The following is a 26,993-nucleotide window of genomic DNA, read 5'->3' on the forward strand; positions in this document are numbered from 1 at the left end:
CCACTTTTTCCGGCAGAGATGAACAGTGATTCACGACTTGAAGATTGCAAACAATTCTGATGTTTGCGATATTCCCATTAGTGGGCGTAACGGCGAATAGGGACACTGGGCTTCTCAAAAATATTAGTAACTTCATTTACCATTATTTGCTCCTTGAGCTACCGACACCTACACTTCAATTTTTTATCACCCGGCCAATATAGGGAAGTAGTCGAATTAAAGATATGTTACCACAGGATTCTTCACGAGGACAGGGGGGATGTTTGAATGGCAATTATTATTTGTAACTCTGATTGCCCCGGGGAGACGGCATCACATAACGTATACGCATATGCAACAGCCCTATAATAACAACTGAAAACGGCGGGTTATTGCAGATGGGCGTTTGCGATGGTGGCCGTGAGGCTTGAAGGGCCGGTGATCATGGCTACGTGGGTGGGAGGGCCATTCCACTCCAGTGCGATAAAATAAAAGAATGAGAGTGGAAGAGTTTTGGCCAGACCATATAACAGATGGACGACATTGCGGAATGAAGTAGAAGGAATTACTTGATACTTCTTTTCTGTTGGTATCTCAAGGCAGGTTTTGAACACCCAATGAACGGAACTACAGGTAAGCGTGTGACAGTTTTCTGGGGGGCTTGTTGTATCGACTGATTGTTTCATAGTGTAATAACCCCAGAATATCGCAAAAGGCGATGATTTAGCCAAGGCGCTACCTACATCCGGGCTTTTCGATTAAGTGTAAGCTGAGATGTGACAACGCTTGTGGGTCCCATTCTGCGCCGCAATTTTACTGACCGCACGTTCAGCGTTAGCTTCCAGTATCCTCGACATTGGCATCGGTTGCTATTTTTTACTTTTTTTACTCTGGTGAGAGCCGCAGAGGAAGTCAAAAGAGGAAATTTCAGCTTACAATGAAAACCGCTGCTGCTTTAACTGTATACTCGTGACCAAAAAGCAGTAAGGCCTAGAACCATCAGTTGGTGAGGAGAGTAAACTTTTTAAAGTAAAGAAGTCTGTTAGGTGTCAACATAGAAGCGCGGGCCGGTTAAGGAAACGACACTGCCGGAGGAGCGTCGGAGGCGAGCTCTGTTTCGGGAGCTCGGGAAGAAACATGAGCGCTGGAGCAAGGTAGGTTGCGGCCACACGTGCAATACGACCACTTAGAGACGTGAAGATACGGACAGTCAATAAATTAAAAAAGATGTGCCTGGCGATAGAGGGCGAGCGCAACGAGTTTCGGAAGGTATCCAGGAGGCTGGGCAAATGTTTATGGGTGCTGACGCAAATTTCAAAAGAACGTTTGGCAGCAGATGAACAGCAAGGCGAAATACAGGAGGGCGCCTTAATTTTCTTCGAAAGTTGTAAGCACCACCAGAAAGTTTTTACTGCAACATTCACTACAAAAAAAAAGTTGTGAAGAAAGGATTTTTGTTCGGGTCGTGCCGCAACTTGAAACGTGTAGCCATCACCATACAGAGACGCCATGAATCTTAGCGCGGACAATTTACCTTAGCCATAGAAAGAAATTTAGCACACATTTAGGCTAAAAGAAAATTAGGATACGGAGTATTAGGCTCACGTTCCGTAAACACAGTTTTATTATTTTAACGGGCGGCTGATGGTACTCGTTTTCATTGCAAAATGGGAGTGAAAAAAAAAGAAAGCATTAAAGAGAGCAGTGTAAGTACCTGGCGCCCGCGTGCAGGATGTTTTGGAAGTCTCGCGCCCACCTAAGCACGACGTCGTCGTGCGCCGACGGGAACGGACGGTGGAGTGACGGATCGGGTGGCGACCAGGCAGAGCAAGCGAACGCTGCAAAGTCGTCGCATGGGTTCAGGCTCCGGTTCAGGCGCGCCGTAATGAGCTCCGCGTAGAAGACGCAGTCTGGGCTATCGCAGCTATTGTTGGGGGGCGGGGTTGTGGCGGTAAAGTCCCCCAGGAACCGAAGCACTACGACCATGATCACCAAGGAGGTTGCCGCCGCTACCAGCATTGACACCACCGTCACGTCCCCTTTCCTTTTGGGGCCCGTATACTCGGAAGTGGTGCGAAGCACCTGAAAAAAAAAATACAAATTTTAAGACATACATCCATGTGCAAGTGATCTACGTTCATATAAGTCGAACACAGATAAATCGAACACGGATATATATTAAAATATTATCTATATCGAACAGTCCGGACACCTCCTCGGAAATCTCATGCAAAATTATAGCGAACTCGCGATCACGGGTCCACTTAATACATCGAACGCTGTACAGCAAGTTCCACTGCAACTGCACTTCTCCTGATGTGGTGATGCGATGATGGTGATGATGATGACTTCTTGTTGGCGCAGCCGCCCTCGGTGAAGGGAACCGTCGCCGCGTCGCTTCGACGGCATTAAACACCTACTCGCACGCTAGCCTCTTGGCAGTGAGGTCGCGGCGAGTGATTGGGTGTAAAGCGCAATAAAAAAAGAGGAAAAACCGACCTGAAACGCCCGGTTTCTGGAATTTTTTCTGCGTTCTAGCACGGTTATGAATCGAGAGAGTGATAAATAACTTTATTAATACTCAAGGATCAGGTGAGGGAGGTGGGGGCGGTCCAGAGGGCCGCCGCGACCGCCAGGGCCCGGGTGGTCACCAACCAAGTCTTGACTCGATGCCTCCGGGTGGGGGGAGGAAGGAGGGGGGGAAGGGGTGTGCTGGGCACTCGCACAAAGAATGATTGAGCGTGTCGGCTCTCGCGGGGTGACCTTAGTGGCATGTTGCGTGTTTCTTTTGTGCGCGGCACACGTTTCGGAACCATGGTCTCGAAAAAACGAAAGAATATCAATAGTGAAGAAGCTAACATTATTCGACGGGTACATGCCATTGGAATGATGTCGGCTGCATTTGTCGCAGCATTTCAGACAGCGATACTACGCATCTAACCTGGAGTAAAGGCAAAGGCAGCGTAACCACAGCCCGGCCGTGCGGTGCGTGTCGTGAGTAAGGCGGCCTTGTTGCGGGAATCCAGGCGAGAGGTGTTCTGACACCGACTACGTGGCGCTGACTGCTTCGACAGTGGTTTACAAGAACTGTCAGCATTTTCATGCGCCATTCCGAACAAAACAATGGCACGCGAGTTTGTAACTGCTGACGACAATGTGTAGGCTATTGCGGACATCACCGATGCCGGAGAACCGAATCCTACTTGCGGCACTGACAACGTTCCCAATCGCTAACTGCAGCCGAGCTTGCTTTAGTGTTCAGATTCGCCACTGTTGTGGCCCAGTGTGCAACGCCGAGTGAAAATTTACTTGATTGTAATAACAAAAGAGAGTTAGTGCTTGTGGCCCTGTTGAGTCTTCATAAGAGCATTTAAATAATGCCTTAGGGACGCCTACGAATTTTGAATACTTATCGAAGAGCTCTGAGCACTGAACGTCGCAAATAAGCTAAAAAGGACGAGTTACACACGGTCTTCTCTCAGAGTCTCCGAAGAAAATTGCCTCTTTCTCCTCGTGTATTGCAAACTTGCTCAGGACAGAGCCTAAAATGATTCAGATGTGTCAGACGCTCGCAAAATGACTGAATTACGTCACATACGCTATCCAATGCACTAAAGCATCAACGCTGGTGATTTTTAGCACAAGGACTGCCGCCCCTCACAAGCGGAGTGTAGCAGACGACAGCGGCGCAGGACCCTTAGCTGACGCCAGGAGCAGGGGGTGCCACTCAAACATCTTACCGCCAATACCTAGTGCTCCACACCACTCGTCGATGAGCCAGCGATGGCAGGGGCGGAAATATAAAATATATAATATATAGCCAGTGTATATTGTGATTGAATTTTAGCATTTTAAGCAGGTGAGATGGCTATTTCTTGCATATAGCGTTCATCCAGTAATCGGCCCCAACTTCCTTCAATATCGCCTGTCCACAGACTGCATTCCTTAGTACAGTGGTTCTCAGCCATGACTGCCCCGGGGACCCCTTTTGGGCTTGCGATAGTGATGGGGGACCCCACGATGGAGCGTATATTGATCGGTGCCATAAGGTCAAACAATTTGCACTTGAATCTATAAGTCTTCTCAACACCTATATGCTGCCTTTTGTGGGTCTGCTTTCTTTGTCTTTCATAGCTGGCGTGTTGTGCAAAATACGTGTTTTAATCTCCTCACGGCAGGCGACCTGCTCCCAAGTGTGGTAGTGTGATGGTGGAAAAACAGCCAGTGTTTACCGGGGACCACGAGCCGTCGTCGTAAATAGGCGCATTTACCATGATTGTACCTCCCCCCAAAACCCAGTATATAGCTGTGTATGCTACGTTTGTCCAAACGGCAGTATGAAAAACTCCCACACCTCCTCCTCTCCTCCATCACCCCCTCCTCCTCTACGCTCCCTTACAGAATGGCTGCCGGTCGGTGTAGTGTGTCGTGTGAGCTTTAGCGTCCCCGAAAATATGTTGTTGTGGTGAACTTGCGGCCGCACGAATGGATATAAAGTGCTTTCCGACAACCGAAGCTTGTTGCGAACATTGTGGAACCACCCTAGAATAACGTGCGACACACTGCAACGTCGCCTCCGTGTCATCGACTTTCTGAGCCGACGCCGTACTTCAGCGAGCCGACGCGAGGCCGCAATGCATGTGATCGCTACCGGAGAGTAGCTCGTTGAAAACAACGCGGTTGTCCCTTTGTGATGTGGTTGAAGGTAAGATTTGCTCGTTTATTATCGTAACGTACATTCTGGGAGGCTTCAAAGAGAAGATTGACATCCACCTAAATGCAGCCATAGAGCTATAAAGGAAAGCTATACAGCTTTCTGTATAGAGCTTTCTGTATACAGCTTTCTGTACACAAACTTCGCAGTTCAAGAAAAATTCGTCCTGAAAGTTTGAAGCGGAAACAGAATAGAAATTACGACCAATGGGGTTCCTCCACACTCCTAAGAGAAAAAAGAAAATGCGGCGTGTGCGCTCATTAAGAACGCACAAATACAGTAATAAATTCCTTTACAGCGCCTATATGAAACGCCCAAAAACTGAGAAAATCACCAAATGCTGGTCAACAGTGCTCCCAACACGCCCCCTGAACACTCTTAGCTGGAGGAAATAATAAACTCCCAGTGGTCCGCGTGAAAGCTCCCATTGTAGTGGCACTAAAATTAGACAACCATATACTACTGAATAAACTGGGAAAATAATGGGACTAACGCGATAATCCCATCAGAACGAGTTCTGCAATCTCCGAATTGGTTCTGAGTTATGCGATAAGCCATTTACTCCTATTTCGGCTTATTTGTGTTTTGTGTGTGGCCCAAATGACTCTTCCGGGTGGTGCGGGCCGTGTTCTTGTTTTGATGTCAAACTAAACGTCACAGGAAATAGGCAAGAGGAATGTAGAGAGGAGGGCGCCAGTGTCAAATTAGTTTTTCTACTGAATAAAGTGGCGTAAACGCAGCGAGAGTGGTCGAAACATACCCTAGAGACTCTTAGATACAATTTGCGCCATTAATCCCGCAATATTAACACATCACTTCACAGTTCCTTTAACAGATTGGAATAGTTCATAATTATAAAGCGAAGCTTTCTATGCTCCACTAGTGCCGTCGACGTCCGAGTAAACACAATGCAGGATAACCAACCTCAAACACCCTGCAGGAAAGCCAACTTTAACGATTTATTTCACAAAGGTCCATCCACTATACATCTCATTATCTAACGATGGGATGACTCTGCACACCCACGGACCTCTCGTAATGCGCAAAATGTTGACGGCAGTAAATGCGGTTAGTGCTGCTGATGATGAAGAACTTTCTATGATGAGGTTGGACTTCGGCTTTGGATTTAATCTGAGATGAAGTGCACTACGGCTTTGGACTTTGGCAGATTGAATTTTGGACTTTGGGGGAGTGCATTCTGGACCTTGGCTTTGGGCTTTGGCGGTGCGGGGTAGAACGTTGGCTTCGGACTTTGGGTCTGTTGAAGTAGACATTGGCTTTGGACTTTTGAGTTTCCATTTTCGACTTTGGGAGAGTGGCTTTTTGACTTTGGCTTCAGACTGGTGAGGGGGGGGGGGTTGAACGTTGGCTTTGGACTTTGGCTGAGTTGAAGTGAACTTTGCCTTTGGCTTTTGGCCGTCTGGGCTTTAGATTTTCGGATAGGGGATTTTGGACTTCGGCTTTGGACTTTGGCTGAGTTGACATGAAGTTTTGCTTTGGAATTTTCCAGTTCAGATTTCGAACTTCGTTAAAGTGGATTTTGCTTTTTAGCTTTGACTCGGCTTGCCCGGGCGAAAGCTTGGCGTTTTAACCATCTTTCTCTTAAAGAGACTATGCAACACTGCTGAAATACGCTTTCACTCTTTTATTTGCGTCTGGAAGCACTGGGGAAGCTATAGTTGTCGTCAGCATGGAGCGGTGCAGCGCAATTTGCTCGTAGCAGCAGATACGCCTTCCGTTGCTGCATTGTTTTTGTGGCTGTCTTTTTAAAGTGTCTACCGAATTCTTCCGTTGCTGCAACTGTAGGAAAGCTGGCAAATAGCCGTTATACCGCTGTAATGACGTGATTCCAGCGCTAGAAGAACGTCAAAAGAGCGAAAAAGAAAAAAAATTGAGCGGGCTTCAAATTTGTCTGATTAACATATACTCGTAATTCTAGGCTGAGACATTTTGCGACCTCCTAGTCTAAGTACTGGATGTGCTGGTTGACAACATTCTGCAGGCATTCAAGACATCAAAAAAAAAACATGAAAAAAGTGGTCAAGGTCTTTTAGGACAGGGACCTTGATTTTTTCCCTTACCATTTCGGTAATTGGGATTTTTGGGAAGTGGGCTCGCTTCACTGCGCTGTTGAAGGTCGATTCCCGCCGAATCACCAAGGCTGGCTTGTCCGGCTTGGCGCTCATGGGTGGCAAGACCGCAGGCACACGGCGTCGGGGTATGAGAGCGTGCGAGGGCTTCGTAATTGTGAACCCTTCCGTGGATTCTTGCTCGGGAACAAGGGGCCTCGTCGCCACGACTCCGACGCCAGCATTTATTGGTCCAGAAGATGTTCCAGCTTGAGCCGAAGTCGGTGCTGCCGAAGCTGATGACGAAGCCGGTACTAATGCCGGTAACGCGGGCGTCCTGAGAATTTTGAAGATATTCAGCATATTAACAACGTGTCGTAATTTCGAAGCGTGAAAAGAAAAAAAATTACCGTCTCTAACCAAGGGTAAAAGATTCGCGAAACATGATTGTACGCCCCACCTTTGCCTAAAGTACGTCCAATCAATCGTCTAACCTTTAAATACCGAAATCGTAAACCGAAAATAAACCCTTGGAATAATTTACGGGCACTGAGTGACGGTCTAAGAATCGTCTGAATATATATACATGTGTGGTTTAGGAGATCGTCGTACCGTTCCTTCATGATCGTCGCGCGTATTGTCGTAACTAGAAACGTTCCTTCTTCTCGATTTACGAGTAATGGTTTTGACGCAATGGAAGCCAGTTTTTCCGCACGCCATGTGTTCTGAGATCTTATCAGAGCTTTTCGGTCGACCGATCGGTCAACGGAAAAATGAATTAGTTATTTTACAGAACTACACCAGTCGCACTAAGAAAGATTTCGCTTTAAATGTGGTTAACCAACGAAGCTGTAACGTGCTACCAGTGTTTGCCATCGCCACACGGAAGATGCTCCACGCGCACCGCTGCCGCTCCTGCACGCTGCTGTCGCTTGAAGTGTGCTAGACGCAGGAGTTAAGAAGGACTGCAGCTAAGCGAGTTGATGTGAACTTTGCGACATGGTTTCAGCGTTACATATTCTAACAAACCAAGTGAAAGTGGTTAGAAATGTTCTGCGCACAGCTCATCTTCGCATCTTTCCTCTTTATTTCCCTATGTATATCGTTTGATGACATGGGAATAAAACCAGTTAACGCCCGTCCTGTCCCCTTTCTTGCGTTCGTCCACTTTTTACCTCTACTACCATGTCGCAAAGTCCAAGCAGTAGGTCGCTGCGCGCGTTTGCTCCTCCACTGCTCTGTTCCTATGCTACCGGTGTCGTAGAGACGAGTGTTTAAATACGTCATCATTAAACACGGCCAATATTTGTTTCCTTACTTCTAACTCCTCTACAACCTGGCTTTTTGCGGTTGCGCATAGGGTTACCGCAGGATGCATTTTCTGCAGACATGGGACCACCGTATTTTCCTCTTGCCTAGCCATATCAAATTTCACTTTAAAAGTCCGGATGGAGGATAAGTGCAAGAATTCAAAAGTACAACGTGCTTACGATGGGTCACTATACGTGGGCGCAGCACGTCGACGTGAGCATCAGCGCCCTCGCAGAGACATAATAGCGAACAAACACTGTTAAGGTCCCCTTGAGGAAATTGTCGAGTGCATGCAATGCCAGGGGAATTTTTTTCTGGTGAGCGATCCTGCAAGAAAGAAGGGCAAGCTAGCGGAGGACCCAGGAAAATTAAGAGCTTACAGAAGCCACCGCTGAGACAATGTAGGCAAAACGAATCTTCCCTATAGTGGAGCTTGTAGCAAAAAATGCGCGAAATAGTGGGACGAAAAAAAATAATTCACCACAGGGCGCATTTTATCCTTTCCGCATGTTTAATCTTATGTCAAAATGCCAAATAGCCTGTTAGATTGTTTGAAAGGGTCCGCTTTAATGGGACAGACAAACGGTTTTTGTGGAGTGCATATACTACAGCTCATATGAAAGCCAGCGTTTGATAAATGTGGGAAACCGCAAAAGGTTTCTAAATCAACAGCCAGAAATAATTTTAATTTTGCATATTTTGCGAAATAATTTTAATTAAAACATTTTTAATTTTAAATGCGCATTAAAATACATCAAGTCTGAAAGGCGGTGACATATAGAGTCTGTACGTGACACTGCCTTAAGTGTCCAAACAGTTCCTTCTAATTCAACGGGGAATTCAAAAAACCGCACGTGGAAAAGGAAAGTTTGCGCATAATTTGTTTTTGTTTTTCTAGCAGGGAACAAGTTTTTAAGCAGCTCTTTTATTCTCACGTGCAATTAAAAGCAGGTTGCAGCACGGCTGACTGCTATGGCTGCCAGCACTTTTAAGTGGGACCTGTATGGCTGGTTGATCTAAAATTGCGGTTTCAAATGTAGCAGGGCTCTATCAGCAAAATTGTTTTACGTTACGGTGTTTTAAGGGATGCCCATTCATACAGAATAAAGAAAATATACTCGACAAATATCTGTTGTCTGTCTCTTTAAACAGTTTGCTGTTCTTTTTTTTTTTTTCGCCCTGCCAAACTCTGAGGAACAAGAAATGCATGCTGTCCTCAAAAAACAATTCACAAGCCAGATTTCAATTGCCACTCTCATTTTATGATATAAAGAAAAGTAAAAATTAAGGCCGTTTTACTAAACCTGAAGGCAGTCGAAATGCACAGAAGTGATTCGCCAGACGCGCTGTGCTGCCTTCTCTTGCATAATTTCAGAATCAACCTGGCGTTGATACTGCGAGTAATAAAGAGAGGTTGCCGCGACCCCTAAAAGAAATATAAAGAGTCACTGAAAGGAGTTTTTATTAATTTCTGGTAATAACGCGTTAATTCATGACGTTTTTCTTATTTGATATTATTGCGTACTTATTTTTGTCCTCGCAGCCGCCGACTCCGTGGCAACGACGCTGCGCAAATATAAGCCTCACAGCTTTGCATATGAGTAAAGTGTGCTTATGTGGCGCAATGGGATAGACATAAACATAGTAACACAACGGACACAGGTGCGATCATGACCAGGAGAAGCGGTTATCTTTGCGAAGCCTCTGTTTGGCTGCGTGACACCCTGAATAGATTGGCTATAGCTACTACCGTTATCGCGCACGAACTACGACGACAACCAACGTCACAACGTTCTGCGCACTAAAAATGGTCCCTGCATTGCTGCTAACGTTCCTGTGTGGGCTGTGTCAACTGTAGATCAATATAAAAAGGCGGCGGAGCTCACACAGCCTTAGTCTCGACCGGAGCGCTGGCCTCTGGGCTGCGGTGGGCGGTGCTGGCGTTCGGTGAGAACCACGACTTGAAGAATGGCCAAGCTTGGCGGGTGGCGTTACTGCTTGGCTGCTCCGGATCCTGCGGTGGCAGTTTATTTGTATTACTACAAGACTTGAAAAAGGTGTACACAATGAGGCGGAAGATAATAACTAACAACATGCAAAGCAGTTATCAAACCTTGAAAACAGCAGCTCGTAAAAGGGTAAGAGTGAAAAGACGCCCACTGAATAACGCTGGTGCCTGCATCCTCGTGGTGTTCCCCGTGTGCATAACGCAACAACATGCCTAGCATCACTCATTTGCTGCCAATCTTTTCTTTAAACTACCATCTGGCCGCTTATAAAAAAAAGAATGCATGGTAATAGTGTCCAACGTGGAAAAAAAACATTAATTGTATACGAAGCTCATCTTGTCAATTTCAAGTGTCGGCGAGATGCTTGGGTCGGAATTACGAGGTCGACTGAGGTTGCAACATTGGTGTGGAGCTCCACATCTACAAATCCTATATGCACAAACCGTTCTCTCGCTAAAACATGCAGATCGTAATAGGAACAGTTTCATAGGTCTGTGGTCAAATGCGCAGTCGCTGCCCCATCATCCAGGCTAATTGTGATGCATAAGGAACGCTCGCGGAAGGGTCCTACATACATGGCCTTATAGGCAGCTCTAAGGTACAGGCATGCGTTAAGGTCGTACCTCACTTGAGGTAAGCAAATGACTATGTGAGGGGTGCGAATCAACACTTTAATGTCAACAGAATGAGTGAGTAACGCCAAGGAAACAGATATCAACACGAAGCTGGCGCGCAAGCAGTTTCAGCTGCGGCTCTTAGTATGTATCATACCAGCGAAAAAGATGCGCCGGTTTACCCTGCAAAACAGACATTGCCAGAGTTTAACTATAGTTGAGTTGAATGCGATGAATTCCATTTAATCATGTTGCAGCGCGTGGACGCGCCCTTAGTGGACGCGTCGAGACACAAATGAAGGAGTCTCCGCGCAAACGCCTGCGAAGCTCTAATAGGAAGACTGGCTTTCCAGCTGAGCTTGGACCATCCGCTAGCGGTAGTAGACGTAACAATAATTGTGTTAAGTCTCCTTTAAAGCCGTATGACATCGTTACCGCGTGATGTTACCACCCTGTGAATCAATTTTCGACTGTTCTTGTAAGAAATCTTGGACTCGCAGTTTTGATCGAACAAGCACTGACGCCCAGTTATCTGCCTGTGTTTTTCGTCCAGTGCCACGTAGGCTGCTTGCTAACGATGTAGACATGTTTGAAACTTGGCACCAGTGCTAGTGGAATGGCAATGTTAGACATAGGTTTTAACGCATCATTAAAAAAAGCGCATAAATTACGCTAGTGGTTTTTGAACTAAAAGTGTCTTGAAGAACAAAAAGCATGAATTGTACGTTTTCAAACCTCTATCATCACTAGTTGCAAGCAGCCGAATACTGCGGAATAAAATTAACTGATACATAGTTATTCCTGTAGTTTGATATCATCTTCGTCTTCCCGTTTTATTCAAGACAATGATTAGAAACACTGCCTTGGGGAACAGCTAAAGGCAAACCAGTTAACTGGCGGAGGCCATGCCGCCCTTAGCACCCGACGGTGGCGGCAAAACAATGCATGTACAAGAGAAATAAAGTAAAAGTAAAGTACGTGGAAAAATGTAATACACATTGGTACACTATCATGCGGCAGGTCATAATCAAAAATATTTACGAAGCTGTTTACAGTCACGACAAAAAATGAAAACAATAGGTGCAAAAAAAACACGAAAATGCAAATACAAACATTTCCCGAGCGCGTTGTATTTCAACAAAATCATAAATAAGGAACATAGCCCTAACAAAAGTGTTACACAACGTCGATTGAAAATGTGAGATTTTCAATAGATTTCTTGAATTTGGCTGCGTTGTTCCAACAATTAACGCTCCTCATACCACGGGGTGTTCATGCAGTACGTCTTTTGTTTTCGAAAATAATTTTCGGTCATCATACCTCTTTGGGACTTCAGCCAAGCGTCGATTTTATTAGTATAACGAAAGAGGAGTACCCTTCAGCCATGCTGCGTGAATGTTTCCTAAACATCGCTTGGTTAGGACTACGAACTACCCCAGCGCTTCCTTCAGTTACTAATGACTTACCTTTTGAAGTGTTCGTTCAATGCTTTCAGCCTTGTTCATCATGGTGTCACAATTGTCTGTGGACGCCCTGATGTGTTCCCGAAGGCTATACGACACAGCAGTAATTTCTCGGTCGTGACTGACCTCAATTACCGCGGTGGATGCCGTTCTTTTTGTCCCGTTCACCTGGCGAGGGTTGGAATGATAGTGAAAAAATCAGGCGTTTATACGTCTGTATCGTACAATTTTTATGATTTTGTGCGTGTGACAAAATAATAAAAAAATGTGCGATTTTTAAAGCAAAGGCTTTCCTACTGGGACCGATGGCGCCCTGCCAGTAAATTAATGCATTTCCCTATAGATTGGTCGTTCGAGCGAAAAGCTGATAACCGCCGCGGTGGCTCAGTGGCTAAGGCGTTGCGCTGCTGAGCACGGGGTCGCGGCGGCCGCTTTTCTGATGGAGGCGAAAAGCAAAAACGCCGGTGTGTACGAGATTTCGGCGCACGTTAAAGATCCCCAGGTGGTCAAAATTAAACCGGTGCCCTCCACTACGGCGCGCCTCATCGCCTGCGTTGCGTCGGCGCGTTAAACTCTACAATCAATCATCAAAAGCTCTGATAAGACGTCTGGACACAAGGCGCTTGCGTGAAACCGGGTTTCCATTGTGTAAACACGGTTACTTGAAAATCGCGAAAAAGGATCGGTTCAAGACTCGACAATACCCGCATCGATCATGAAGGAGTACAATAGTATACGTTTACCTCAAACTATGCATCGGTATGCATTTGGATTCTTAAAGGAGCCATGAAAAGGAAATACAACTTTGTTTAACTTTAAAGAGTTCCGCTTCAGTTCCTCACTCAGCTCCATTCCGGCGACAAAAGACGTTTTTTAACCGATAAAAACGCAAGAAATACTTAGGAACGTTCAAATTTCGCGCCACAGTGACGTGTTATCGGCGCGAGTGACGTCATATGGGCCAGCACTAAAAACATAATTTTCAGTGGGTAAAGTGCACGTTAGCATTCAAGTGATTCGATCAAACGGAACTATAGCGGCCCCATTACAATCGTCCAGTCATGTGTCCTGGCGATTTATTAGTTCGACCACCGTCAATCGCACAAACAAGATCCTGTGACGTCATAGAAAAGTTGCAGGAAACTGGCTAGCGAGTGGCCACAGCTCCACAAGTTTTCTTAAATCTCTCCGTTATTTTTTGGAAGGTTGCGATGAAATCGGTATCATTTTCATCAGAACAAAGCAGCCTTTCTAATAAACCAAACTTGTATTTTGCCGTCATGGCTGCTTTAATAACCGCGTTTACTGAGTGCGCAGAAACAATCGTCACATGGGTTCTTTCATCGTTTGCAATTTGGTTCCTCGAATGTTTGACGATCGATTGAAAGCATTTTCGGCCAACGTTGGACGCACTTTTAGCGGACGTTCTGACCCACTTTTGACGCAGTTTTGTTGCTTGAGAGCTTTCGCGCCTCTCCCAACTTTCGTTGTAAACGGATGGTAATTTTTTCATTCCCAATAACGCTACTCTTTAGGCATGAAACTTGCAGTGGAGGGACGTACGTAAATAATTCGTCTATCGTTAATCCCGCACATACGTGTGCTTTCTCGTTTGGCGCCGATACGAAAAAAACACCCTTGCGCTGATAAGGTAGTCTGCTTTTAGCCGGTTCGTAGTTGAAAGAAGAGCTTCTGGAGAGACAAGCCATTTAAATCACTTCCCGCGTGACTATGAAACGCGAACGACTAAATACGCAAAAAATTGCCACTTTAGCAGTTCCTTGCTTTAAAATTACAACCTCCTTTGAAGGAAATTTATATTCAAAATCGCGCAACATATAATTGTAAAGCTCGTTCGAATCATTCGTTACAAGACGGAAAAAACCAACAAGTAACTACAATCACCAGCACGCTCTAACGAATGCAAACAATATTGCACACATCAACATTCATTCGCACTACCGTGAAATACTAACCTTAATGGAGGCGAAAAGCGAACACGCCCTGTGTTCGAGATTTCAGCGTACTTTAAAGATACCCAGGCGGGCAAAAATAATCCGGAGCCTTCCACTACGGCGCGCATCATCACCTGTGTAGCGTAGGCGCGTTAAACCTCAATCAACCAATACCTTGAAAGACACTCATCATCCACCGAGCTCGAACGTTTACTTTTTCTAGTCAACAACGGCACACGAGCAGGATTTTTGCATTATACCCACGCCACAGTTGCTGCTTTAACCTATAACACAAGAACGTAATACATGCGACCGTCGTATGATAGAGCTGCCTCCCCAAGACGTGTGCCTCATTATCCAAATATTCATCGCACGAGAGCGTGAATGGAGGCTTCATTCCAAAACGCCGTCTGGCCGGTACTTCTACAGCGCTTTTCCCAGACCCATTCAGGGACGGACATACGGAGAGACGGATGAAGATCTGCCCTAGACCCGGCAAGCCATATAATACCTCTGAGACCATAAAATAGGGTGCGTTTCCCCAGCTGCAAATACCTAATCATTCGGCAGAAGCAGGAGGCGACCATTACCTTGGCCATTATGCCCGTTTAAAAAGGATGCATAGTCGTAATTTCCTGATCAACACATCTCATAACTGCAAGCTGCCAGGGCGCTTATAGTGGTCTGGATGAGTAAGTGAGCTCACCGGTATTGCGTCTCCAGTCTTGCCAGCAGAGTCAGCGATGAAGTCAGGGATTGCAGCCTGAGTCGGGGTGTTGCTTGGAACTGCAGCTGCCGGAACCACTGGCGGAGTTGAGCCAAGAGAAGCTGCTAGGGTTGTGGGCTCAGACTCAGTGGCTGCGGAACTGGATAGAGACGGGTCGCTGGCCCTTTTCTTCTTCTTCCGCGAGTGACCTTGAGAATGTTTCGAGGACTTCTTCCCGCGCTTCTTTTTGCCACCGGTTGTTGAAGCGGTGACTTGGGTTCCGCTGCCGGAGGTGTCTTCGGCGGCCGCGACGCTTTTGTCTGAAGATATCGATAACGACGGTGCCGGCGACGACAAACCACTGGGAGGCGGTGGCATCATTGTGAGGGCGAGAGACCGCTGCTGATGTTGAAGTACCGGCGCCGATGGTCGATTTGGGGACCGCTCAAGCTTGGGGTTGGAGATGAGGCTTAGAGAAAAAGGAAACCGTCCTGCGCGATTAATTCGTCAGATTGGAATGCACTAATCGGCGCGTTCCCGATCACGCTCTCACGAGGCGTCACGCGAAGAATGTGATGATGATGATGATGATGAGTACAAATCATTCGATGAAGTTAACGCATCTACATGAGGATGCATTGAGACGCCAATGATGGCCTTACCTTATTATCACTGTCACCATCGTTAGTGTGAATCAGTGTCGCAAAATTACGTGTCACTGGATTTATGGCTTCTGTGCTTGGTCAAAATTTTATAGTTAAAAGCATCAGAAATCGTAAGCAATATAATTGTGACACAACACGCTTATTCGATCCTGATTTCATGGTGTTTTCTACTTAAAGTATAATTTTGAGGGCCCCAACGGTTTTTTTTATTTTTTATTTTTTTACGAAGCGCTCTTTGCCTCTCCGTCCAGCTTTTCTGGTGGTAGTGGTGCTGGTGGTGCTGGTGCTGCTGCTGCTGCTGCTGGTGCTGCTGCTGCTGCTGCTGCTGCTGCTGCTGCTGCTGCTGCTGCTGCTGCTGCTGCTGCTGCTGCTGCTGCTGCTGCTGCTGCTGCTGCTGCTGGCCGGTTAGCGCCTCCTCCCCGGATAAGGGCTCTTTTGTGCCGCGGCACATGGCGCCGCCGGAGGGAGAGAGAGAGAGAGAGAGAGAGAGAGAGAGAGAGAGAGAGAGAGCAAACGTTATTCGGCAGCTCAAGTATGATAGGGGGGGGGGGGGTGTTCCCGGTCCTCCAACTACTTCGGCGGACTTGTGCACAGTTTCAATGTGGGTGGACAACAGGGACCTCAGGGCGGCTCGTAGGTTTTCGGGGGGAGCGGGACAGCTAGACCACGAGTAGGAAATATCATGGGTGAAGGCGTTGATGGAAAGAAATGTGGGAGACGGTGTGTCCCGTACACAGCGCCAATATATCTGTTCATTGTGCGGATAGCCACTGCTTACCTGACAGTGCACACGGTATGTTGACTTGTCAATGTAGTGGAGAAGGAGATCACAGATCAGGGACAGTGTCTGCACCTGTTGAACGTATGTAGCGTGTCTTTGTGACGTAAATTTAGATGGGGAGGGAAGTGGGGTTCTTGCTGTCCGGAGGTTGTCGAGATGTTCTCGGCGCCTTTGTGATGCACTGCTTTATGCTCTTTTAGATTGTATTATACAGGGTACGGCTGAGGGCTGCCCGGGAAAGGAGCGTCGCGGGACCGAGCGTGAGCTCCTTCATTACCCTCTATACCTTGGTGGCCAGGGATCCATTCGCGGAAAACTTGTAGGTGAAGATGAGCTTGCATACATGTTGTCAGGTTAGCGAGGACAGGGGCTGGAATGTCGTTCGTGGCGAAGCTTTGTAGTGCTCCCTGGTTGCCCGTGTGGGTTCGATGCTGGTGAACTATAATGGCTTCTGCGATGGCTTGAATTTTAACTGCTTGGCAATTTCACGAGAGAACGAGCATGCGTGTAGGTGCGCATTTTTGTTTTTTCCCATATATTAATGACATGCGCAAGCCAAAGAATAGCTCTAAACTGCAATCCATTTTTCTATAGCGTGCTTACTTCGCGAAAAAAATTTACGAATGTGGAGTAGGCGACGCGCAATTTCGGGCGGCTGCAGTTTTTTCCGGCTTTGGGACTTTTCGCACGGCAAGGATTGATCATACCCGACTAAAATTTGTTCTAACACCAGAACAGAACCAAAGTGACAAACACGTAAAAAAAATTTTGCGTACTGCCATGAACGAAAAAATTACAAAAAGATTGTGAATTCGGGCCAGGCGCTGATTGTCCCTCTCTTTGACGCCCCCTATCTCTATTTCTGCGATTGTGACCGACTTATAAGTGATAGGTAATGTCAACCAGACGATTTTAAATATATCTGCAAATTATCACTTGTCCAGAAATGTTATATATATATACGCGAAATAGACTGACTGGTGCGCTTTTTCTAAAAACGCGTATACTTAAACGCGTAGACACTTGTAAACATGTCCGTAAATTATCGCTTGTGATAAAGTAATATCAATGCACGCAAAAAAAATTGACTGCTGTGCTTTTTCTAAAAATGAAGTGATTTAGAAATTAAATATAATAATAACCTCACCTCAATTTTCTTCAAAATTAGGGAAAAGAGACTCCTCAAGAGGGTCAACAATACATGGGAAAAAACGTGCCTATTCATTGTGTTAGTGCCGAAGTCATAAGCGGCTGAAATCGCTCGTTCGAGACGTGTTTCCGTGCCGTGAGATCCTCTACTCCCGCTGCTTTTCTGGCTTCGCGCTTTGCTAAAACACGCGTCTGTTCGCATTCTGCGGCCACACCAGGGACATTTCAGTAACTCACAATGTCACCCGCGTTGACGCCCGTAGTCGTAGTCCGCACCCCTTCCCCTACACTATATAAAAGAAAATACTAACCGGCGCCAGGTTTCAATCTCTCGACCCTGCGGGCGGAACGCAATGTACATGGTGCTCTACCCACTGCGCCACAAAGCCGACACAGAATGGTACGCTACGAACGCGCCTTATATCGTTGACTCATTCAAATTACTGCTGACGAGCGCTCTCTCGTCAGCAGTTGCCACAAGTGCAACAACATTAACGTAACGCAAACTACTTAACGTCGTGCGCCCCCAGAAATGTTCTGCATTTGATCGTGCCCCTCGCGAGGGGGATGTTTCGCACTTGATCGCACTTCCACTGCTCTCTGCGCATGCGCCCCTTCGCTGTAGCAACGCAGGCGCGTCGTCTGCTTCCAGGACGCCGCGGCGCCAAATTGAAACGGGTGGTGAGCGGTGGTGCCGCACGCCGCTCGTCGAAACGCACCGTCGGAAGCGAGAAACGTCGTCGCCACATCTACGATCGAGATAAATAAATGCAAACGTAAAGCGCCAGACATTCGGCGCATTTTTTTTTATTTGTGATGTTTCACAGAATAAGCGCTAGTGCAACTACGTAAGTGGAGAGGACGCGCCAACAAAACGCAACTTTGCGGGCGTAACGTTTCTTTTAGCAGAAACGAAAGAAAAAAAAAAAGGCCAGGGTAACAAAACAACAAGTTTCTTAGGGGCGAAACCCCTTAGGGGATTGGGCACTTCGCGTCTCCTGTCGTCGTCGTCATCGTAATCGTTGTTCGTCTCATGTAGTCACGGTACTAAAACAGCGGGAAACTGGTTTACGACTCGCTCTGTAACGTAACGCGTGCTAAAAATTGGGCCCATCTCCCCGCGAGGGGTACTCGAGCAAATGCGTCGCATAGGGAGTGGGTGTATTGCGTTAACGTTTAGTGTTTGGGGAGTTGGTGGTAGTGAATGCGTTGTATCAGCAGCTTCTTGACGTAGTTTGAATGAGTCAAGGATATAAGGCGCGTTCGTAGCCTCCCATTCTGTGTCGGCTTCGTGGCGCAGTGGGTAGAGCACCATGAACATTGCGTTCCGCCCGCAGGGTCGAGGGATCGAAACCAGGCGCCGGATAGTATTTTTTTTTATATAGTGTAGGGGGGGGGGGGGTGCGGACTACGACTACGGACGTCAACGCGGGTGACATCGTGAGTTACTGAAATGCTCTGCATTTGAAAACAATAGGACACTCGTTTACGCCTCGCGCTACAGACCTTCGTCCTTCAAAGGCAAGAGTATTTTACAGCATAGCTGTATGCTTCTACCCCCCAACCGTTTCATCTTCGTTAGCAAAAACGCCAAGGCGCCGAGAATACGCTTATACCCTGCATGCTTTGCACCTCCCCAGTTTTCACGTTAGTAGAGACGGCCTGAAATTTTTTGGTGCGTCCACTGCCGTAACTGACGCCGTGCCGGCCACTGTTTAACAAAAGGGCACTTGTTTAGAAATGAACCACTTGTTTGAATAACAGAAAATTAAAAAAAATGCAATTCCTTTCGATGTAGGAGAAACACCGGCATTTACCTGGACACGCCTATATCATCAAAAGCCCGCGGTGAAATTTAGTTTGAGAAGAGTTTCCGTAACAGCACGAGTAAAATGATTCAAAGAACCGTAGGCGTGAGCGCTTTGGCACGAATAAAATGAAATAACGCGAACGATCGGTGATTTGGTGGATGGCATGGCCAAAGATTCAAAACATTATCTTTTTTCTTTATTACTCTCAAATTACCTCACTATAACGCTTAAATTAAATTGAAATCCTTAAAACATTTTTGTTAAGCCTAAGGTGTTCGCACATTCAAACACAGCACACCAAATTTTTGGTAAGGAGAATATGAAAGGTCCCCCATGATGCAGTTCTATGTAATAGAAAAATAGACAGGGCAGCATCATAAAGACTGCAAAACCAATTTTATACAGTTCAACATGTTAGGAGCTTTATTACAACACACCCTTTACCTTGACTCACGATAAGTTCACGCACTAGCGGCATCTCCAAGGATCGGCGCGTCACAGCCTCGGCTGGAATCGTGGCTGCCCACGCACAGAAGCTCGCTATGCTATTGGTTATTTTAATGTCGGTATATCTTTACCCTAGGTGAAGAGAGACCCCATTTTTTTATTGTAGGGCACCCAACCTCGTCGCTTGCGGAAATGCGCCTGTCGAGAATAGGCAGTGTTTTTTTTTTCTCTAGTTCAAATGAGAGATCAGTGCACCCTTTCTGTTGCTCCCGCCCGGCACTGCGTGCCGGACATTAGGTGCGTGGGATGCCGGCCGGGTGCTTGGCATCCCACATATTGAACTGATGCGTGGGATGAGCGAATTTGTCGGTGTTGATTTCTTGAGAATGTTTTCGCCGCTACTGTTAATCGTTAGTGAAGAATTGCACTCAGATGGTCGGCGAGGATGGGTTGTTACGTTGACGTCGCAACCAAATTCGTAGCACAGTTTTTGGATATATACAGTTGAAAAACTCCCCATAGGCCTTATGTATCAAAAGCCAGTCCTCAGTTGCCCCCTTGCGCCGGGCTGAGCACGGGGCATACTAGGCTGTCGTCTGCCGGTTTCTTCCCAACCAGGAGCCGGTTTAGCTTGTTTCACGCGGACATTGACCCTCACTGTCCTCTCTGCGACGCAGCTTACTGTAACTTAGACCATACGCTATGGCAGTGCCCGGCGTTATAAGAGGACGCCGAACTCATCATGAACCATGGCGCTCCACAGCGAAGACTACTACACTCAACTCCGGGCTGTCCAGAAGGCCTGCGTTAGAGCGGAGGTCCTAAACCCACCGCCATCCGCGCAGGTGCGGCCCGCGTCTACTCTGGACGGTCCTCTGGGCCGCTAGGTTAGACCTTCCGGACCTAATAAAGTTCAATGTCTGCCTGTGTGTCTGTCTGCCGCGAGGACGTTGAAGTAGTACTCAAGTGCTTGCGGCTGCTGCCGTAAGTCATAAAAAGAAAAGCCGCAAAAACACAAGTGAAATTCGCGTATTCAATGTATTTTAATTTAAAAAGCAATCTTTATTTTGCAAAAAAAATTTTTTAAATATTAATCGTTCAGCGAAGTTCAGTTTTTATCTCCTAGGTGCCTCGCGCGTCGACTTGCCGGTCAGCTGCCACGGAGCAGGAGGGCTAGCGCAACCCGGATTCCGAAGCGGAGTTTCGGAACTGTATATATTGAGTAACACTGGTACGTAGTTGGTAATTAGCCGTGAGCTTCGTCATAAGCCACTCATAAACATCGTCATAAGCCACTCTCTTTTAGTCGGTACGTGTAAATTGAGAGCTTTTTTGTCGGTGTTGCGGCCAAATTAAAACTGGCAAATCAGGCGTGAGCTTCAAAAGGCTGCTGTCATCGTCACTGATGAATGCCCCTCAGTGGGTATGTTGGCATGGACACAAAAAGGCGTCAAACACAAAGGCGTAAATCGAATAGGAGAACCCTCAAAAATGATTAACAGCAGCAAAGTTATTGATTACCTTCGCAAGGTTAGTAAGAGCGGTCTACTTGATGAATGCCACGTCACCTGAATTAGAGCCGAAAAAACTATAATGGGAAGTTTTGATTCAAAAGAAAAGTTGACATAGAATAACTACTACTGTTGTCCTGGTGTACTTCAGATGAGGGGAAGTCTTCGCGTGAGTTCTTTGGAAGTTTCATGAAAGCAAATAAACGCAGTTCGTTCTTGAATATTGTTCGTTTTCCGCTCTCATTCAGCGCTGCGCACTGAACGAGAACGGACGCATGCTCACGCGCTCGCTTGCCAACATGGCTAAAGAACCGATGGCTACAGCGGAAGATAACACGGCTTCTACCTAGGAACGCTTCGCCGAAGGATGGGTGTGGCTCTTGCGCCGCTTGCTTTTACGCCAAACAGCAATTCTTGCAGTGTTTCAGTTGCGAACGACGCTTTCACTGCAAATGTATAAATGTTCGCCCGGAAGATTATAATTTCTTCATGGAATCCGGCCAAAGCACGTACAGTCTTTGTCAAAATTTTGTGGGCCACGGCGACCGTGGCCGGAGCAGGCGCGCAGCCGAGCAGGGGCGCTGCGCTTTCCACTGCCGGCTGGTTACGCGGCTAAAGAGAGTAAGGGGAAATTTCTCGCTTCCCTTGGAAGCGCGATAAGTGCAGCGAGGCCGGTTTTTCAGAGCAGGCGCACTTCGCTTCAGCGCAGGCACTTTGCGCAGCTCTTGTCGCACCGGACACAATACAAAAGCGAGAACAAAAGTTCCCCTCGCTCTCTTTAGCCGCGCAACCAGCCGACAGCGGCAAGCGCAGCGCCCCTGTCTGGCCGCGAGCCTGCTCCGGCCACGGTCGCCGTAGCCCACAAAATTTTGACAAAGACTGTACGTACAAGTGTTCATCGTGCGCAAGGCGTTCGTCCGTATCGCCTTCAGCGGACAAAGGGACCGAATTTGATTCATCGGAAGTGCACCCAACAAGCAACTCGGCTGAAATTCGAAAGCTGAGTACTCTCGACCACATCAGTGAGCTCTCGACCTTCCTAAACAGGCTGGATTTGTTGGAAACTGAAGTTAAATGCTTGAAAGCTGAAAACAGCCACCTGCGCTCGGAGCTGCTGCAACTTCGCGGTAACTTTCCACCTTTGCCTCCACCGGCTTCACGCCCCTTATCGAAAGTATTTGTGGCTGGTAGGATGACTGCATCGTGCCCACACCCCTCCAACGCAGACTGCGCTGGGGCTTCGAATCGAACTAGCCGACATAACGTCAACAAGCACCGTCAGGCACCATCATCAAAGAACGCCAGCGTCGATAGTGACCGCCCGGATGTCGTTGTCGACGGTGCTAACGGTTGGCAAGCAGGGACATTGCCAGCGGTTGTGGAGGTGGCACTTCGCCGATGGACATTACGGAAGACGGTTTCAAGGTGGTGAAGTACCGACGTAAAGCGACGGCGTCATCTGGAACTTCCAAGTCGTCCAAGGTAAGGGCTGTACCACGAAAACCCATTTCCAAAGCTCTCTTCGTCTTTAGGCTTGATCCCAGAACGTCGATTGAAGACGTTAAAGACTTGTTAAAACCTGTCCTGGGTGACAAAACAGTCCAGTACGTCAAGCTGCGTACGAAGTATGACTCTTACTCCTCGTTTCACGTTTCTGGAGATGACGAGGCATTTGCTGCTATGAACTCCCCCGATGTTTGGCCCGAGGGCTCTATATTCCACCAATTCTTCGGTAAACTTGATGAGTCCCGTGTTGCAGAAGCCCAAAATGCCAGTCATGGACTCTAGATCAGCCATATCGGTCTATTATCAAAATGTCAGAGGCCTCGTACTAAGGCCAGTGAATTTTTTGCAAATGTTGTACCTTCCTGCTCTGACATAATTTGCCTAACGGAGACATGGCTATGCCAAGACATATCCGACTCCCTATATTTTACAGATCGCTATACTGTGTTCCGTCGTGACCGTAACTACGAAGCTACAAGACAGATGTTCGGAGGAGGTGTCCTTATAGCCGTCTCAGGCGCGGTAAAGGCTACACGTAGGCATGATCTTGAAACCTATGATGGGTGTGTTTGAGTCGAGATCCGGGCTAACCGGTGCAGTTACCTTATAGGTAACTATTATTTTCCCCCCAAATTCGATAGCTCATCTTTTATTACACATTTTAGCGCACTATCTGATAAAGTTGACTTCAGAAAACATCATGTCCAACACTATGGTGATTTCAACCTTCCCAAGGTTGACTGGGATGACTGTGATTGTGTGACGGCCAGCAAGGCCTCTTGGTTCTTGACTTTTATGAATTTTAGTGGCTTGATTCAATACAATTTTTTTTTAAAATGTGGCTGGTAACACCCTTTACATCATGCTGTCAAATTTTTGTATCGGCAGTTTGGAAGCTGTAACGGAATCTCTTGTCAACATTGATTCCTTCCACCCGCCTTTCGTGGTCACCTTTAACGCAACTTTTGTATCAACGTGTAATAACCTCCAAGCTTGTCTATTGTTACACAAAACGCAATTATTTTATTCTCTACAAACACGTTGAGTCGTACACTTGGTCTGAAGTTTATGCTACAAGCGATGCAGACAAAGCAGCGACCGAACTCTCCGCGCTTATTAAGGAGGCAATTGATAAGCACATCCCGAAACGGCAATTTATTTCCGGCCATTTTCCCACATGGTTTTCTAAAGAATAAAAACAGCATTGCGCAAGAAGGAAATATTTCACCGTCGTTTCAGGAAAACTGGGTTGACTGTTTGGTACGCAAAGTTGGGGGCGTTTCGTTCTCTGGTAAAAAAGATAACGCAACGTGATAAAGCTATGAACGAAAGACGAGCGGAGCATAGCTTGCGCTACGATCCAAAGTATTTTTGGAAATATGTGCACGACCACACGCGCCAATCTTCGCAAGACATCTCTTTGCGCGTGCGCACTGATTCTGGAACCCGTCATCTGTCCTCACCGAAGGAAGTCGCGGACACATTTCGTCCTTTTTTAGCGAATGTTATTTGCCCCACTTAGTGTACGATGTTGCCCTGATTTGCGTGCAGGAGATACAGATCAAAACGCCAGTACTGATACCTGCTCCCTTTTCACTATTACCGTCTCTGATGTTATAGCGCTGATAAACAAGCTCAGACCTAAACGGTCTGCGGGAGCTGATGAAATCCCGCTGTTCATCATCAAAAGATGTTGCTCGCTTATCGCCCCTGCATTGGCCTATGTTTTTAATCTTTCGCTCAACGCTGGTCTTTCCAGAACGTTAGACAAAATGCATTGTCGCCCCATTTTTTAAAACAGGTGATGCTTGTAACCCGTCCAACTATCACCCGATTTCTTTGCTTTCTGGCTTTTCGGAGGTTTTTGAAAGAATTGTGTGCAAGCGCTTCTCTGCTCATCTGTCCAAGCTGTTAACAGCTCAACAGCACGGCTTTGTGAGAGGGCGATCTGTTTAAACTAACCTCTGTTCCTTCCTGACCCACGTGTCCCCTGTCGTCTCAAACAGAGGTAAGGTGGACTGCATTTACTTTGATCTATCAAAGGCATTCGACAGAGTCCATCATACTCATACGAAAGCTAAAAGGCTATGGCTTCTGTCCCGCGCTCTGTAAATGGATCCTCAGTGATTTATCAACGTGCCAAAATTATGTCCGTGTTCATGATATTTTGTCCACACCCTTTGTTCCGACCTCCGGAGTGCCACAAGGGTCGGTATTGGGCCCACCGTTGTTTCTTGTTTTTATAAATGATGTTGTCAACTGTGTAAATTATGAAAAAGTACTTTTGTTCGCGGATGATATGAAGCTGTTTTCAAACATTCAGTCAACAGAGGACTGTGTAAACATGCAGAAGGATATTTGTGCCATTTCGCAGTGGTGTATGAAATATTGTTTATCTCTAAACACGTCTAAAACCAAAATCATTACTCTATCGAGGCAGAAGGCGCAAGTGTTGTTTTCTTACAAGGTGGGCAACGAAGCTATTTTTCGCGTAAACGTTATCAAATATTTAGGAGTACTTAATGCTAGTCATATTAATTTCAAACCGCATGTTGGGTCCCTTCGTAACACCGGTTTTAAACTACTGGGTGTAATTTCGCGCCTGACACGCAATTTCAAATGCCCGGATACCATCATCCACTTGTTTTGTTCTTTGGTGAGATCGCGTTTGGAATTTGGTTCCGTTGTTTGGAACCAGCTTCCAAAAACGTATTCCCACCTAATAGAATCTCCCCAGAAGCGCCTGGTTAGTTATCTATGACAGATTTTTCGAACGTAAGGTTTATTATGAATACCATTCTCTTTTAAATATAATAGCCATCACCGACCTAGAAAGTCGCCGATGTTATCGTGACGCTATGTTTTTCTATAAGATTGTTTATCTCTTGACGCTCCCGATTTACTCCCGAATGGTCATTTTGACGCTCCCGATTTACTGCACAGCGTCAATTTATATGTCCCTCATTGATTCACGCGCCATTGTACATTATTTTCCCCTAGTATGCCACATAGCAAATCACCTGCTGGACGCCTGCAAATTCTGTGCAATCGTATGTCAACAGATATTGATTTCGTCATGCCTCAAAGTGTTTTTACTCGTACCTTAACAAATTCGTTTCTAATGCTATGACTTGCGGTTCTGTCTTCCATGCACGGTTATTTCACTGATAAATCTGTGCTCGTGATATCGGCATTTGCTTTGCTTGTAGCTATATTAAATTGGTGATGTTTTTAATTCTCACTTTATCACATTTTACTATCTCACTTGTGTACCAATGTAAGAGCCTCTATGGTGTATTGGACACGCAATAAAATAATGAATGAATGAATGAATGCCTGGTATCACGGAATAAAAAAAAAAACCTCCACCGGGATCGAGGCCGCATGATAATTAGCGGGCCAGTGGGTTTAGATTCTCTAAAACGTTTCGTTTAACTTTCGCTTTTACATTGAATACACTGCCTTATATGTAATCTTGATTACTTTTAATGCGCAATAGCTCTGCGTAGAGGATCACGCCAGAACCAACCATGAATAATGATGCATACCTTCTCACGCCCCTCAAAAATATAAAACATTTCCCGGTGCGCAAGCTATATGATTACGCTCGGCTTTCTAGCTGGTCATTTATATTCCTTAAAAATTATTTTCTATATACTGCAGCAATGATCACCATGTAAGTAACATAATACCTCTGTCTTACGTCAGGCCCTAAGTTACTGCGATAACTGATCACCCCAACTACAAAAAAAAGACAATTTTTAAAGGCTGCTGTTTTTGATCCCGCTAAGCATTTCTATTCACTTCATCTTGTTCAGTTTAGTGTATATAAATAATTTGTCTTAATTAAAGTTCCAATTGAGAAAATATCTTGTGCGAAACGGCTGCAACTCAGGGGTACTTCGTACTATGTTTAATAATGAACCGCAAAAAGGAAGTAATTTGCGTAACTTATTAGTTTCCCACGGTGCCTATTAGTGCTCTCTCAACATTAGGTACATTTCCCTTTACAAAAAGGTAATCTTAAAAAATTATTTTTTTTTGGTTGGTTGATTTTTGTTTACTTTTCCCCGTGCTCGAAAGTTCATTTCACCTTCAGATTGGGTGCACCGGCCTTAATTAAGTTACTTAGCACAATTTCGTTTACCACAATGAGGGAAAGTTATAGCAGAGGTGTTGCAAAAGGGGGAATAGAAAAAGAGAGGGAGCGATAGCAAAACAGGTATGTAAAAAAAAGCAGACGAGAGAAACGGGAAAAACATGCAGGAACGTTTGCGCTCACGCGGAAGTCTTGAATGTTGTA

The 26,993-nt window shown here is 46.3% G+C and overlaps 1 protein-coding gene across 1 annotated transcript in view; it reads right to left on the reverse strand.

Annotated features, from left to right (window-relative positions):
• LOC144160145 (endothelin-converting enzyme 1-like) overlaps positions 1 to 26,993 on the reverse strand; it is a 146,623-nt gene that overhangs the window by 48,223 nt on the left and 71,407 nt on the right. The window contains exon 2 of the mRNA XM_077691743.1: positions 1,694 to 2,061. Coding sequence (XP_077547869.1) covers positions 1,694 to 2,061 — 368 coding nt within the window. The remainder of the gene's footprint in view (positions 1 to 1,693; positions 2,062 to 26,993) is intronic.

Source organism: Haemaphysalis longicornis, unplaced genomic scaffold (genome assembly GCF_048455015.1).
Source record: "Haemaphysalis longicornis isolate Haplotype H1 unplaced genomic scaffold, Haemaphysalis longicornis Haplotype H1 scaffold_10, whole genome shotgun sequence".
NCBI lineage: Eukaryota > Metazoa > Arthropoda > Arachnida > Ixodida > Ixodidae > Haemaphysalis > Haemaphysalis longicornis.